Source organism: Papio anubis, chromosome 3 (assembly GCF_008728515.1).
Source record: "Papio anubis isolate 15944 chromosome 3, Panubis1.0, whole genome shotgun sequence".
NCBI classification, from domain to species: Eukaryota; Metazoa; Chordata; class Mammalia; order Primates; family Cercopithecidae; genus Papio; species Papio anubis.
Window position 1 is genome coordinate 66,212,535 of NC_044978.1, and position 17,153 is coordinate 66,229,687.

The following is a 17,153-nucleotide window of genomic DNA, read 5'->3' on the forward strand; positions in this document are numbered from 1 at the left end:
AAAAACTTGCTTTTTCTTTATGCCATCAACAGTTAAAATAGCATAACAATGACTGGGTTGAAAAATCTGAATAAATTTTTGCATATAAAGTCATCTGTGCTGAAGGATGTTTTGAGAAGTAGCTGTATAAAAATCAATTTCAGGCCGAGCATGGTGGCTCAAGCTTGTAATCTCAGCACTCTGGGAGGCCGAGGCAGGTGGATCACCTGAGGTCAAGAATTTCAGAGCAGCCTGGCCAACATGGAGAAATCCCATCTCTACTAAAAATACAAAAAATAGCCGGGCGTGGTGGTAGGCCCCTGTAGTCCCAGCTACTCAAGAGGCTGAGACAGGAGAATCCCTTGAACCTGGGAGGTGGACGTTGCAGTGAGCTGAGACCGTGCCACCGCACTCCAGCCTGGGTGACAGAGCCAGACTCTGTCTCAAAAACAAAAACAACAACAAAAACATCACCAGTGTTTTTATTAGCATAGGTAACCAAACTTTTTATTTCCTTCATAAATGTGGTTCCTTCTTAATAATTTTATTTGTGGTTTTATTGTCTTTATTTTTGTATAAATTTAGGGACTGTAAGTGCAGTTTTGTTACAGGGATTTGCCACATAGTGTTGAAGTCTGGGCTTTTAGTATAAACATCACCCGAATACTGTACATTGTACCAATTATGTAATTTCCCATCCCTCACCCCCTCCCACCCTCCTACACTTCCAAGTCTCCAATGTGTGTGCTTTATTTAGCTTTCATTTAGAAGTGAGAACATGCAGTATTTTTCTGAATTTTCACTTAAGATAACAGCTTCCGGTTCCATCCATGTTGCTGCAAAAGATATTTCAATGTTTTTTATAGCTGAATAGTATACCATGGTAAAATATATGCCACAATTTATTTATCCACTCATCTGCTGATGGGCACTTAGGTTGATTCCATACCTTTGCTATTGTGAATAGTCCTGTTATGAACATAATGAGTGCAGGTATCTTTTTGACATAACGATTTCTTTTCTTTTGGGTATATCCCCAGTAGGGGGACTGCAGGATTGAATGGTAGTTCTTTCAGTTCTTTCAGAAATCTCCATACTGTTTTCCACAGACATACTAATTTATATTCCCAGCAACAGTGTATAAGCACTCCCTTTTCTCTGCAGCCTCACCAATGTCTTTTTTTTTTCTTTTTAATAATAGCCATTCTGACTGGGGTAAGATGATATCTCATTGTGGTTTTAATTTGGAGTTCTCTGATGATTAGTGGTGTTGAGCATTTTTTCATATGGTTGTTGATCATTTCTTTTTTTTTGAAAAATGTCTATTCATGTTCTTTGCTCACTTTTTATTTATTTTTAAAATTTTTTATTTCCATAGGTTTTTGGGAAACAGGTAGTATTTGGTTACATAAGTTCTTCAGTGATTTGTGGGATTTTGGTGCACTCATTTCCCAAGCAGTATACACTGAACCCAATTTGTAGTCTTTTATTGCTCACCCCCTTCCCATCCTTTCCTCCTGAGTCCCCAAAGTCCATTGTGTGATTCTTATGCTTTTTCATCCTCATAGCTTAGCTCCCACTTATAAGTGAGAACATATGATGTTTCGTTTTCCATTCCTGAGTTACTTCACTTAGAATAACCGTCTGCAATCCCATCCAGGTTGCTTTGAATGCCATTAATTCAATCCTTTTTATGGCTGAGCAGTATTCCATGGTATATACATACACACACACACACACACACACACACACACCTCCCACAGTTTCTTTATCCACTCGTTGATTGATGGGCATTTTGGTTGGTTCCACATTTTTGCAATTGCGAATTATGCTGCTGTAAACATGCATGAGCAAGTATCTTTTTCGTATAATGATTTATTTTCCTCTGGGTAGATATCCACTAGTGAGATTGCTGGATCATAGTGGTTGTACTAGTTTATATTCCCACCAGTTTGCCCACTTTTAAATGGGGTTATTTTGTTGCTGTTGTTATTTGAGTTCCTTGTAAATTCTGAGTATCAGTTCTCTGCTGGATACATAGTTTGCAAATATTTTCTCCCATTCTTCAGAATGTTTGTTCACTCTGTCCTTTTGTTCTGCAGAAGCCTTTTAGTTTACTTAAGTCCCGTATGTCTATTTTTGTTTTTCTTGCTTGTGCTTTTGAGGTCTTAGTCATGAATTCTTTGCCTAGACCAATGTCCAGCAAATTTCCCTAGGTTTTCTTCTGGTATTTTTACAGTATCAGGTCTCACATTTAAGTCTGTGACCCACTTTGAGTTGGTTTTTGTATATGGTGAGAGGTAGGGGTCCAATTTCACTTTTACACATATGGCAATCCAATTTTCCCAGCACCATTTACTGAAAAGGGTGTCCTTTCTCCAGTGTATGTTTTTGTCAGCTTTGTCAAAGATTGTTGGCTTTATCAAAGATATGTGGCTTTATTTCTGAGTTCTCTATTCTGTTCCATTGATCTGTTTTTATACCAATATTATGCTGTTTTGGTTACTATATCCTTGTAGTATAGTTTGAGGTCAGATAATGTGATGCCAGCAGCTTTGTTCTTTTTGCTTAAGATTGCTTTGGCTATTTGGGCTCCTTTTTGGTTACATATTAATTTTAAGATTGTTCTAATTCTGTGAAAAATGATGTTGGCATTTTGATAGGGATTGCACTGTGTCTGTAGATTGCTTTGGGCAGTATGGTCATTTTCACAATATTAATTCTTCCAATCTATGAATATGGCATTTTCCCTATCTGTTTGTATCATCTATGATTTCTTTCATCAGTGTTTTGTAGTTTTTCTTGTGGAGATTTTTCACCTTCTTGGTTAAGTATCTTCCTAGATATTTTACTTTTTCTTTGTAGCTATTGTGAATGGGATTGTGTTCTCGATTTGATTCTCAGCTTGATTGTCATTGGTATATCAAAATGCTACAGATGTTTTTGTTATCTTTTAAAAAGCAATCTAGAAAGTGTAGTAATTTTCAATTTCTGCTGTAACATATCACAAATTAGTGGATTAAAACACAAATGTATTATCTCACAGTTCTGGAGGTCAGAAGTCTGAAATGAGTCTATAAAATGGGGCTGAAATCAAGATGTTGGTAGAGCTGTGGTTTAGAAGCATTAGGGAAGAATCCCTTTCCTAGACTTTTCCAGCTTCCAGAGGCCACCTGCTTTCTTTGGCTTGTGGGCACTTTCTCCATCCTCAAATCCAGCTGTGGAGCATCTTCAAATCTCTCTCTCTGACCTTTGCTTCATTGACTGATTCTCTTGCCTCCATCTTTCCCTCATAAGGATCCTTGTGACTACACTGGGCCTACTAGAAAAATTAAGGCGAATCTCCTATCAAGATCCTTAATGTAATCACATCTGCAAAGTTCCTTTTGCCATCTGAAGGCTACATAACAAACACATGCATAGGTTCTGAGGATTAGGACATGGACATACTTGGAGGATCATTCTGTCGAACACAAAAAGAATGATTTGTTTTGTTTTAGAGTTTGTTTTTCAAAGAATGAGCTGTTGGACTGACCACTTCTACTGTTTTTTAATTTATTGATTTCAGCTTTTACATTTTTTTGAGGTTGTGTAGTTTTTTAAAAAATGTAAGTTTTTAGTAGAATGCTTAATTCGGTTAATCTTATTCTATTAAGGAAAGCGTTCAGGTGTACAAATTATCCTGTGTAGAATGTTAATTGTGGCCCGTAGATTTTAACATACAGTACTTTCATTATTATTTTCTAGATATTCTCCAATTTTGATGTCGATTTCTTCTTTAAGGAATCACTTAAAAATTAGTTTTGAGCTTTTAATTGGTTGATTTTTGTTGTAATTGTTGTTTCTACATTACTTTAGTTTTATGTCATGGTAGTTATAAAGTACATTCTGCACCATATCTACTTTAGCAAATACATTGTTATATACGTGTGTGCATGTACCCTATAGTTATATGTATCATGAGTATAAAATGATGTGCATTCTCTATTTGCAGAGTTTAAACATATTTGTTATTAGTTAGTATTCAGATCCACTGTATCTTGGAGATAATGTCTATACTAGGTCATAACTTTTTCTTTTTTATAGCAGCATAATGTTCCATTATATGGATGTACCATACTTTATTTACATAGCCCTTATGGATAATTGAATTGTGTTGAATATTTTAACAAAGCTGTAATGAAAAATTTTTATACATATCATTTGGTAATTATGGAAGTATATCTGAATGATAAATGGTTTGATGTGGAACTTCTGAATCAAAGGCTACATTAGAGTATTATTTTTCTTCCTAATCCTTTTCCTTTGCTGTTAATTCTCTTTAAATCTGACTCAATTATTTTATCTTCTGAATCACATCATCCATGTTTTCTTAACTTTTTTTGAGACTTCAAAGCCATTGTATTCTAAACTTTTTTCCTCTTTCCTCAGAAAATGTTCCTTCTTCCAAATGTACCCCAGCTTTCTTTTGATGTTTTGTTTCTCTCCTCCTCCCAACCTTCCCCCTCGCCCCACATTTTTGGCATAGTTCCCCTGCTATTTTCATTTGGGATATTTCGCTTTGTGATTATTCATTGCCCCAAAATAATCTGCATTCAGTATCTTTAATTCTCCTATTTGCTTGTTGCAATTTTCTTATTGCCTATAATTATGTTGGGTGCAAGTAATATTTAAATGGCTGTGGGTGTATGATAAAATATTTGAATGTATTATTACATGTCAATTTCCTTTGCATTTAACTGTATTTCATCGATTTTTATTGTACATATTGTTCACATTTTAATGTTTCTGGAATCAGTATGTAATACTACTAACATGCAAATCAATATTATAGTACTTTATCTTTTTTCTAGAAGAAGATGTTTTTAAATAGTGAGGCTTACAATTGATGGTGTATTGAAACCAACAAGTAAACAAGGTATTTCCTATTACATTGAATGTGTTGTCAAGCACAGTACATGTAAAACTTCCTGGATCCTTTTTAAGTTGGTCCAAAATTGAAATCTGTAATATGTGTTATATTTGTTCCCTATTTTAAGCATAGATGAATTCTATGTTTCCATTTTTGTTTTTAATTTTCATATCCTTGGGTTTTGCTGTGTGTGGGTGTGACACTTAACTATCTTTCCAGAAATGTTTATCACTAAATCCTGAAAGAGGAGTCTACAAATTTCCATATGATTTTGTAGGACTCTCAAAACCCTGTAACATCTCTTTCTGCTAAAATTTATTGGAGTAAGGGGTATATTTGATAAAGACATTAGGTAAAAGGTCTATGTATGCACACAACTGTTATAATGAAAATCCAAGGAAGAAAGGCAATTTTGTAACATTAGAATTTCTATGTGGACCACATTTGGAAACCAGTGTTAATTTAATCCATACATAATATCAAAGGATGCTTTGCTGTGTGCTCATCATCAAAGGAAGCATTCAGGAAAACATGACACAATAAGCCAAGACTCTAATAACCTCACATTCTGGAACTTCAGTAAAAACAGACTAGTACAACACTTTTATTCTATCTTTACAGCAACTTTTTCTGTAACCTTCTGATTAGGCTAAATTAAACATATGTTCAAGTTTGGTTCTATAAATTAAATCTTTTTTTATAAATGCAAAATCTATATATTATTTTTAAAACCTGTTTTACACATTAGAAATAAGACAGAACTAAATATTTATCAAGCTAAGTTAGGATAGTTTCTTGGCCATGAAGAAATAAGTTAGAAGCCGCTCTAAGTTTTGTTGTAAGAAGAAAAAATTGTACTATTCAAACCAAAATCTCCTGGAACACTGAAAAGACATGTCAATGTGAATATCCCTGACATCCGAAAGAATCTGGATCAAAGGCAAACTTTCGAGCAAACAGATGCCAAAAAGTAAATTGTCTTCCTAAGACAGGAAGCTGGCCATTTTCTTTCCTTGCTGAACTTAAATTTTCTGTGAACTACATACCATGTATTCTATCACACACAAACCTAAATAATAGGATCATATACTGTTTTCCTTTTTTTTTTATTTTCAAGAGATAGGATCTCGCTACAGTGACCAGGCTGGATTCAAACTCCTGAGCTCAAGTGATCCTCTCACCTCAACCCCCTGAGTAGCTGGGACTACTGGTGTGTGCCAACATGCCCAGCTTTCATACACTCTTGTAAATACATAAACATGAGACTCTGGGATTAGAAGTAAAACCTTCATAGAGATGAAGCTGAGGTAAACTGTTATTAGTGACACCTGACCTGCTCTTTTGTGTGACTCAGATTTTTACCAGTTCTTTTGTAAAAAAGGAACAAGCTTCAAATAGAAGAATTGCATGCCTTTTCAATGGTAATAATGGGCTATGTGGAGATATAAATAACTGGCTTATGAGAGACTAAAGATATAATATTCTAAAATCTTTAAAAATTCGTAACTTCCAATTCCTTTGCAGGGCTAAAGTGCTATGGAAATAGATGTCTTATTCCCAGACATAATGTCTCCCATCCTGTCAGGTAATGAGAGTGTCATCTAGACATTACTTTCAGCAACAAATTTCTCTCAATTTGTTTCCTAGGTCCTAAAAGCCTGATCTCTTATTTGCCTTCTTGCATTTTATTCCATTGTACCCAGTACTCCTGATTTTCCAGAAACATGGGGTTGTGGGCACTGTGGATTGCATTGTAAATTCATGGAACTGAGTTAAATGGTATGACTGTATTGGTTTAAGGCCCATCTTTAAAAAATTATCATGAAATATTTAGGTACACAAAAAGTACAGACTATATTAAATCAGCACCTATATTCCCATCGTCCACCTTAAGAAATGAAACATTACTGACACAATTGAAGCAGCTTGACTTTTCTCCCCTGAGGAAATTCTTTGCCAGTATTTGGTGCTTTTCTTTTCATTTATTCTTCCGCTATATATGCCCCCATAAACATATATTTTTCATGCTTCAAATTTTAAATATCATATTCTTCTAAAACATTATTCTTTGTTCATCTGTTTCATCCCTATTTCATATGTAGCTCCAAAAATTTTTTATTGCCACAGTATTCCATTGTATGCCTATCATATGAATCTATTATTGATGGATATTTAGATTGTTTCCAGGTTCTTACTACTTAAAAATAATAGTACTATGAACTTTCCTGTTCGCTATCTTACTGCACCAATGTGAGACTTGCTCTGGGATATGCACCTAGGAGAACCATTAGATTGTAGGGTCTTCAACATTGCTAGATAGCTAGTTGCCTTCCGAAGTGGTTGTACCAATCTATGCTCCCATCAGCAGATCTGAGGCCCCACTGCTTCACATCCTGTGAGATTACAAGCCCTTGGTAAGCTGGGCATTAGCTTTTGGAATCCTGTGAGATGAGGATACATTCCTCTAACTAGTGCAAGTGCTAGTTACCTCCAGGGCATTTGTAGGTTGGCTCCACGTTTTTAAGTTAATTGGTAGGTTTTGAGGTTTCATGAATTTGAAGGCAGTGTGAATTCAAATCCTGAAGCCATGGGCAGGTAAGCTCATAGTCAGAATTCTCAGAGAGGCCTCTTTTTTTTTCTTTTTGAGATGGAGTCTCCTTCTGTCGCCCAGGCTGGAGTGCAGTGGCGAGATCTCAGCTCACTGCAAGCTCCGCCTCCCGGGTTCATGCCATTTTCCTGCCTCAGCCTCTGGTGTAGCTGGGACTACAGGCGCCCGCCACCATGCCCAGTTAATTTTTTGAATTTTTAGTAGAGACGGGGTTTCACCGTGTTAGCCAGGATGGTCTTGATCTCCTGACCTCGTGATCTGCCCGCCTTGGCCTCTCAAAGTGCTGGGATTACAGGCGTGAGCCATCGCGCCCGGCCTTGAGAGGCCTCTTTTTAAAAATGTTTTAAAAATCAAAAGCACAGGCCAAGTCAGAAAGGCTCCTTGTGGTCTTCCTGGCCAGCAGGAGATTTTTCTTTTCTTGTCTACCCTTGTGCTGAGAGTGTTGGTTATTAAAGAGCTTGAGCATTATGTGCAGAGCTCAGTTGTAACTTCATGTGATATGGGCTGAGGGCTTTGAGTGGCCATTAATATCTAAAGTTGTTGATTGGGACTGCTACCCTCCTCCCCACCACCCAGCCTCCTGCCCCAGGGTCATTTCAAGCTTCTGGTTTTTATTTTATTGGGAATGAGATTTCTTTCATTTTCTTGTTTAGGCCCTGAGGGATAAGTTTTCCTCTTATTTTCTTATGCCCTTAGCCATATATTTAATAGGGAAGAAGGTAAGGTCCTCTCTCTTTTCATGATTTTCTATGTAAATAACAACTAAAGGGAACAGAGAGCATAAAAGTTTTGAGGTTGTATTTATTTCGATATGGAAGTCTTATTTTCCAGATCTGCAGCGTCCAAGAGAACCTTCTGAATGATGGGAATGTTTTCTACTCTCTCCAGCGAGGCAGACCCTTGCCATATGTGGCTACTAAGCATTTGAAATGTGGCTGATATGTCTGATAAACTAGTTCATAAATATTATTTAATTTTAATTAATTTAATTAAAATGGTCAGATATAATTAATGGTTATTGTATTTGACAACACAGTTTTAAATGGTAATATTCTTTGACCCCTGGGTGGGTTTATGTACTGGTAAACCAGTGTTGTCTTGAAAATCTGGTATTTTTGAGGATGTAAATATATTTGAGGATGAAATATTTGAGATGTGACTTTAGAATAGATGTCACCACAGGCTGGGCATGGTGGCTTACACCTGTAATCTCAGCACTTTGGGAAGCTGAGGCAGGAGGGTCACCCGCGGCCAGGAGTTGGAGACCAGCCTGGACAACACAGCAAGACTCTCTCTCTGTTTAAAAAAAAAAATTAGCCAGACATGGTGGTGTGCACCTGTTTTCCTAGCTATTCAGGAGGCTGAGTCAGGAGGATCACTTGAGCTCCAGGAGTTTGAAGCTGTAGTGAGCTATGACTGTGCCACTGCATTCCAGCCTGGGTGACAGAACAAGACCCTGTCTCCAAACAAACAAACAAACAAACAAACAACAAGGAACATATGCCACTACAAAACTGTATAGCCCATTATTTTGATAATCAGGTATTTCTTGTCTGATCTGTCTTTCTGGGAATTTTCAAAGAGCTACAGCGATCAAGTTTAAGTGCACATTCTTCCCATTGCCAGTTTCTGATCTGAAGTCAGAGAATCACTTTCTGAAAGCTTTTTCAAGAGTATTTATGAAGTAATAAAGTGGGAAGAAATCCTGAGGATAAACAATAAGAAGCATAAATATACATATTTAGAATGCAACTTAATATGCTTAAGAGTACAATTTGGCAGCTGGGAGTGGTGGCTCATGCCTGTAATCCCAGCACTTCAGGAGGCCGAGGGAGGCAGATCACGAGGTCAGGAGATCGAGATCATCCTGGCTAACATGGTGAAACCCCATCTCTACTAAAAATACAAAATAAAAATAAAAATTAGCCAGCCATGGTGGCGGGCACCTGTAGTCCCAGCTACTCGGGAGGCTGTGGCAGGAGAATGGCATAAGTAAACCCAGGAGACAGAGCTTGTAGTGAGCCTAGATAGCGCCATTGCAGTTCAGCCTGGGCAACAGGGCAGCAAGACTCCTGTCTCAAAAAAAAAAAAAAAGAGTACAATTTGGTCTATCTTTGAACTAAAAAGTTTACTAGTACCCTGAAAATATGTTAAGTAAAAACATGAGTGCATCATATGATTTATTAATAGCATTTTATTAAAAAGAAAAATAACCTGACCAGGTGCAGTGGCTCACGCCTATAATCCCAGTACTTTGGGAGGCTGAGGTGGGTGGATCACCTGAGGCCAGCAGTTCGAGACCAGCCTGGCCAACATGGTGAAATGCTGTCTCTACTAAAAATACAAAAATTAGCTGCGTGTGGTGGTGCACGCTTGTAATCCCAGCTACTCAGGAGGTTGAGGCAGGAGAATTGCTTGAACTCAGGAGGCGGAGGTTGCAGTGAGCTGAGATCGTGCCACTGCACTCCAGCTTAGGTGACAGAGTGAGACTCTGTCTCAAAAACAAACAAACAAACAAAAAAACAAGACAAAACAACAACAACAAAATCCCAAGCCTACTGCTCTAGGCTTAGAGTGGGCTTACACTTACATTTTGTTTTCTAACTTTCAAAGGGCATTGTATTCTTCAAAATATCTCTCAAAAATTTTTTTTGGCCATAGGTAGAGATTAAGAAGACTAAAGCAAAAATGCATCTGTGAATTTTAATAACACATATATGCATATTTGAAAACAAGGCCACATAAGCCTGGCTGGCACATTGGGCCAAATTACTGACTGGCCTTCAAAAATAAAGATTAAAAAAAATTTATCCACATACATTTTTTTATATCCCTGTATAAAACTGATGCCAACACGTTTGGCATTTTAGAAAGACACTCAAAAACAGATTTTTAGAAAGACACTCAAACAGATTCTGGAAAAAGAAATCGCTTCATGGGATGAACAGACTAGGTCACAAATGAAAACGCTAAACATTTGATTTTTAAACCGCACCACAAATTTCCAGATAAAACCGATTGAAACTTATGCTCAGAGATATTGTCACTGCACTTACATGAGTTGAAAACCTGTAAGAACCAAAGCCCCTAAATTCTACTGAATATACTTCAAACATTTTGCCTAGTAAAAATTTTTTTTAACACTCTCAAAAAATTTTAAAAAGAAACAAATTTTCTCTGGAAAGGATTTTCATCATTTTGAATATATATATTTTCTCAGAGTGTATGCAGCCCACTCTTCTCTTGATAATCTTCATAAAAACGTCTCAATGACTCAGGAATTCTAGGTGTCACAGTGCTCAAGGCCTGAGTGAAATGTCTTTTCATGATGAGATTGGCTTGAATGTCTTCTTCCAGAGCCAGAAGAGCTGCCTCTCTGCAGACGGCTACAATCTGAATTTTTAAAAAATAAGTAAATAAAAGGAGGTAGAAAACAATCAATACTCTTTTAGAAACATAATATTCCAAATATTCATCTGTGGTAACATCTACAACTAAATGCCCATCGCTAAAATTTATCTGCAAGAATTAGTCCACTCAAGTTTTCAAAAAGATAAAAGGTAATCATATACAGAGCATTCTGTTCTTTCCTTCATCCCAAAGCAATGTATTAAGTACTCAGAACCAGGAGTGCCAAAAGATATCTAAGAAGTGGCATTTTCTTTTAAGGGCATTTGCTCTTAACTGTAAGAGTAGGTAGCTGTGCACGCACATACTTTTAACATGGGATAGCAAAGGATGCATGTGTCTATGTGGTGGGGGGAGGCAGGAGCCAATGGTCAAGGGAGGGCAGAGCGGGGAGATATTCTGATACAGAGTGAGGCCCTGCTCATCAACACACCGTGTCATAGCAGTTTCCACATTCCTTTCAACCTTTGATGTATTACCCACATGTAAAAGCATTTCTTTATGTGTATCTCTTTAATGAGTTCTTAAATCTCAGGAATATCAGATAGGGTTGTCAACATTTACTTTGGAGAGCTGCATTAGAACAGAGAAGTGAATGCTGTTTACTCAGCCAGGAAAGCTGGAAGAATTGAAAAGAATCTGGGGAGGGGGCGGAATGGATGCAGAGGGAGGAGGGAGGAGGCAGTAGGAAAACGGAAGGGGAGGAAGGTTCAAGAATCCTGAAATGTGTTTTTAAGCTTTCTGGACTTCAGACAGCGGAAGCAGGCTGATGCCAGTGTCATTCTAAAGACACATTATGGTAGTGAAAAGAGCTTGGGGGATGAAAAGAGATATTGTGATTTTCAGGGCAACAGGGAAAACAGTGATTGATATTGACTGCGCCCTTATATCGGTAAATGAAAGGGCCAGCTGAAACACATTTGTCCAGCCATTCAGCATATTTTCTCTGTTTGTTCACTCACTGAAAAGAGTTCCTCTGCTTATGCTAGGCTAATGGCTGCCAAAGCAGTTTAGTAGCTTTTTAGGGGATTTAGCAGCATGTTTAGGGAGCTTTCAAAAACATGCATAGATTTAGATGGCTTTGTCAAATTACCACAATGTAACTATTAGTTCTGGGCTTCATTAATGAGCACTGAAGTTAACTATAGTGGTTATGCATGTTAATGTTTTTCTGAAAAAAGAGAGTGGCTATCATCTTGTTGAAGGAAAAAACAAAACTTCAAGGGATTAGTAAAACCACTTTATCACATGTTCTGGTGCAAAAAGAGCTCTTTTGAAAACAAGAATGTGATAATTAATAAGCACAGTAAAAGCCTGTGAAATGCCCAGCATGGTAAACTGGCTATCCGATGGTTCCACTGTGTTTTAAGGGGATCTCTACAAAGGGAGGTGAAGGGACCAAGTGGGAAGAGTCCCCTCCCACACCTCTCTGAGCAGCACTTCTTTCATCCGGACAAGAATTTGAAGCAATGGTTGCAAGGCTAAAAAGGCTGAAGAATCACTGGAAGAGGCAAAGAGCACTACATTTCCTGCCAGGTGGCGGAGCTCTCTTTCTGTCTCCTGCATACCTCCCCCAACCTCATAGCTGAGACTCCCTCAGAGAATACAGAGCCTGGCACATAATGGTTGGAAACATTTATTGAGCACCTACTATGTGAGTGCACAAATACTAATTACTGTACTAATTCATTTGCTATATGACTGATGTCTCCCTGTTTTTGCACAGCAGTGGTCTTGCTAATAGGGGTATATGTAAAGTCAGATGGAAACACATCCAATAGAGTGGTCAGATGAGCGTGTGTACCATGGTGGCTGGGGTGGGGCGTGGAAAAAGAAGGGGGTTGAGAAAAGGAGAGGTAACCAAAAGGCTGCCTGGAACCTCTCAAAGTTTCTGGGTTTTGGTTCACATGGCTAGATGGGTGGTTTGCCCAGCTGGCATATCTGAGGAAGGGAACCAATTGTCAGATAGGCTTCCACTCTCAACACAAAGTAATCAAACTGGCAGAAGAAGAAATGATTGTACTCCTGTAATCACTGGAACCTCAGGAAGCCTAACCCAGCGTGGTAAATAAATGTAGGTAGTGGGAAGTGTTATGTCATTAGGGCCTAGAAGGCTGTCCTTAGGGTCAGTTCCCCTGGGCAATTCCTCTTAGAAGATCCACTTTCTTTCCTTCACATTTGCTTCTATAGATTTTTCTCTTTTTTGAGACAGAGTCTCGTTCTGTCACCAGGCTGGAGTGCAGTGGTGCAATCTTGGCTCACTGCAACCTCCACCTCCTGGGTTCAAGCGATTCTTCTGCCTCAGCCTCCTGAGTAGCTGGGACTACAGGCGCCCCCCACCACGACTGGGTAAATTTTTGGTATTTTTAGTAGAGACGAGGTTACACCATATTAGCCAGGATGGTCTCGATCTCCTAACCTCGCGATCCGCCCGCCTCAGCCTCCCAAAGTGCTGGGATTACAGGCGTGAGCTACCACGCTCGGCCTGCTTCTATAGATTTTTCTATGAGCTATAAATTGTTGTTTTGTGGTAGCTTACATGGTAGTGACAAAGCAGGTATTAGTGATCAGTTATGGTTAGAGAAGTAGTGAGCACTTGAAGTGTGGATGTTTGTAACTTGGGGCCTCTAGTATATGTCAACATTTGAGAAAAAATTCTCCTACTATATTTAGTACTCCCCTGACTCTTAATAAACCATTCCATCTAGCTTGGAGAACTATGAAACTGTGAGATATAGAAAACTTGGACAGAGTTTTGACCAGATCACTAATGTTTGGATTAGATAGGGATGACCTAGAGAACTTTTGAGAGTTAATGAAAAGAGAAACATGGGTACTCAAGGACCTCATATGAACGTGTCTTCTTCTGTGTAGAGGAAGGACTGCAGCTGTCTGTATGTCCTAGGGTGGGAGAAACACTGCCTGAATTCAACACTTGCTTCAATAGACATTACTCTGTTTATTTTTATTTATTTATAAAGGATGCTCTGAAGAACTAGTCAATAAGGTCATCTTCTTCTGCCACTCTTACTTTCCTATCACATTTACTTAGCAATATACAGCCAGTAACTGAGGGAAATGTAAACAGGACACTACAAATAATTAGCCAGTCATTCTTTCATTAATCAACATCCAGTGAATAGCTACTCTGTGCGATAACTATATGAAGCCAGGTGGAAGATCCAGGCATGTCTAAGACTTAGCACCTGTCTTCCCATGCTCACAAACCAGTAGTGGATGCACATAAGTTAAATGCCGTGTGTGCCATGGTATTAGAAGTACTGTCGGGGAGGCAAATGGAAAGGGCTTTAGTGTGGAGAGAAGGAATAAATTACAGCTTTGGAAACCAAAGTGTGAAGAAGAGAACTGAGATATGCATACAGGTAAGGAAAAGGACTAGCGGTAATAAAACGAGCAGAAAAACAGCAAGGTGGGAAGAAGAAAACACGGATTACATTGAACTAGCCTCAGTAGATGGGAGAAATTTTTTTAAAAAATAATAATTCTACCATCAAATATAACTAAAATTAACAATGATAGTGTTTTCAAAGTCATGTGGGCCACAATGACAGTGAAAGCTAGTCAATGCCAGTCCTCTCTAAAGCTCTGAACCAAATCCACAAGCAGCTGATGCACAAGCAGCTGACAGAGCGCAACTCCTAAAAGTTCCTTTTGTTTTTATTTTTTCCTCATGAAAAGGCTTCTTAGTAGAAATTCCAAAAGCAAAAGCATTGACTGGATTATTGGTTCTTTTCTCCTACCCCAAATAAAATGGTAGATCTGGAAACAGATCAATTCTTAGGATGTCCATGATGGCTGGTTTCTATTTGCTCTGGGAGCCACTTACTGTGGCCTGAGTTCCAAGATATGACATAACACCTCCGAAGAAAAGTGCAGCTCTCCTGTTCTTCTCATGGCCCATGCCAGCATTTCCCTTAAGAAATCAGTGTCTGTTCAGAAGTGTTCCATGGTCAAATAAGTTTTAGGCAACACTATACAGGTTGATTATTCCTTATCTGAAATGCCTGGGACTAGACATGTTACATATTTTGGAATATCTGCATTTTACTTATTGGTTGAACATTTGTAATCTGAAAATTTGAAATCCAAAATGCTCCAATGAGCATTTCTTTTGTGTGTTATTCACAACTTAAAAGTTGTGAATTTTGGAGCATTGTGGATTTCAGATTAGTGACACTTAACCTGTATATATTCTGTTCCCCATGGTGCACAATAGAATTTTAAAGGTTTTACAAAGGCCAGTAATGATGATCAGTTTGATTTTCTTTAAGCCAATGGAATGGTCTGAATGTTTTTCTCCAAAATTTATATGTTGAAACTTAATCTCCAATGCTACTAGTATTAAGAAGCGAGGCCTGTGGGAGGTGATTAGGTTGTGAGGGTTCTGTGCTCATTGACAGAATTAGTACCCTTACAAAAGAAGCCTGATGGAGCTGGTTGGCTCCTTCCACCATGTGAGGACACAGCTAGAAGGTATGTCTATGAGGAATAGGCCCTCACCAGACACCAAATCTGCTGGCACCTTGATCTTGGACTTCCCAGTTTTCAGAAGTGTGAGCAATAAATTTGTATTATTTATAAATTGCCCATTCTAAGTTATTTTGTTATAGCAGCCAGAATGGACAATGACACTCATTGTTTCCCATAGAACTCTTCCCTTCCTATTTCTGGCAGAATATCTGTAAATGGGTTACTGGTGATCTTTGGCACATACTTTGGGAGATACCAAACAACTCACTCAGGGCACATTATGGCTCTTGCTTATTAGCATAGCTTTTTACTTTTGCTCTCCCCTGTTCCAAAATAGGAAAAGGAAGGGGGTGGAGGACAGAAACACAAGGAATAAACATATTATTTGTGTTTCTGAGAAGATGGGGAGAGGCCCGGGGGACAGAAGGAAGGCCAGTGTGTTTAATGGAGTCAAAGGGCAGCAACAGTGGCAGCAGCCAAGGCACTTGTGCTCTGGATATGTAAATAGTCAAGGTATGTTTGCTGAACTGAATAGTTACTTAACTACAAGTACATTTTCAAAAAGATGCGTGCTATGTGCATCTTTCCCAGATATGGCCAATCTACAGTATTTTTATTACTTATGTTTCATACAATCTAGGTAAGTAGTCCCCAACCTTTTTAGCACCAGGGACTGGTTTCGTGGAAGACAGTTTTTCCATGGACAGGGGGTGGGGGAGTGGGGGTGGTTTCAGAATGAATTTGTTCCACCTCAGATCATCAGGCATTAGATTCTCATAAGGAGTGCACAACCTAGATCCCTCGCATGCACAGTTCACAATAGGGTTCCCACGCCTATGAGGATCTAATGCCGCCACTGATCTGACAGGAGGTGGAGTTCAGATGATAATGCTCGCTTGCCCACTGCTCACCTCCTGCTGCGTGGCCTGGTTCCTAACATGCCATAGACTAGTACTGGTGCATGGCCTGGAGGTGGAAACCCCTGATCTAGATGTTGTCAGGTCTTCTTAAGTTCTTGGAATGAAGAGAAAGTAAATAACTAAAATTGTTTAATACTGTGATATATGTTCATCTCAAGCTATGTTTTCAGTTTGGAGCACTACCCTGCATTTAGTTCTTTCTGTAGAACTAATTTCTAACATTAATTAGAAATTCTAGCAAGAATACAACTATGCTTTTGTTATATTTGAGAGATGCTTTCTTAGGTATCAAAATATATCCCACAGGAACAGGAGCTTCTTTGTTGTACTGTCATAGAAAATAAAACTGCATTGGAATTGAGCACGACTTCAGAAAATTTACAAACAGTGTAGTAACATATAGTCATGTGTTGCTCAACAACAGGGATATGTTCTGAGAAGTGCATTGTTAGGTGCTTTCATTGTTGTGTAGATAGTGTCCTTACACAAATCTAGATGGTAATAGCCCATTCCACACTAGGCTATAGAGTCTATCCTATTGCTCCTACACTACACACCTGTACAGCATATTACTGAATACTGTAGGGGGGCAACTGTAATGCAATGGTAAGTATTTGTGTATCTAAACATAGAAAAGGTACAGCAAAAATATAATATTGTAATCTTATGGGACCACCATCATGTGTTTGGTCCATTGTTGACTGAAATGTCATTATGTGGCGCACGACTGTAGATTGTTTTGGAGGATTAGAATGGAATCTTTGCTAAAATAAAATTATGCAAATGGCGATTTATTGTCTCACTTGATGAAACTAACCTAAGATTATGGGATTTT

General features: G+C 38.4%; 1 protein-coding gene across 4 annotated transcripts in view; it reads right to left on the reverse strand.

Annotated features, from left to right (window-relative positions):
- The window catches only part of SPATA5 (spermatogenesis associated 5), a 405,297-nt gene that overhangs the window by 30,819 nt on the left and 357,325 nt on the right, over positions 1-17,153 (reverse strand). For 2 of the 4 annotated variants that reach the window (XM_021938773.2, XM_003899163.5), the window contains exon 16: positions 9,952-10,892. The exons of 1 other annotated variant lie outside the window; for it this stretch is intronic. In XM_021938773.2, the coding sequence (XP_021794465.1) occupies positions 10,716-10,892 (177 nt within the window). In that variant the 3' untranslated portion in view covers positions 9,952-10,715. Of the gene's footprint in view, positions 1-9,950; positions 10,893-17,153 lie in introns of those variants that run through there. One more of the 4 variants, XM_021938778.2, reaches the window with a different exon arrangement.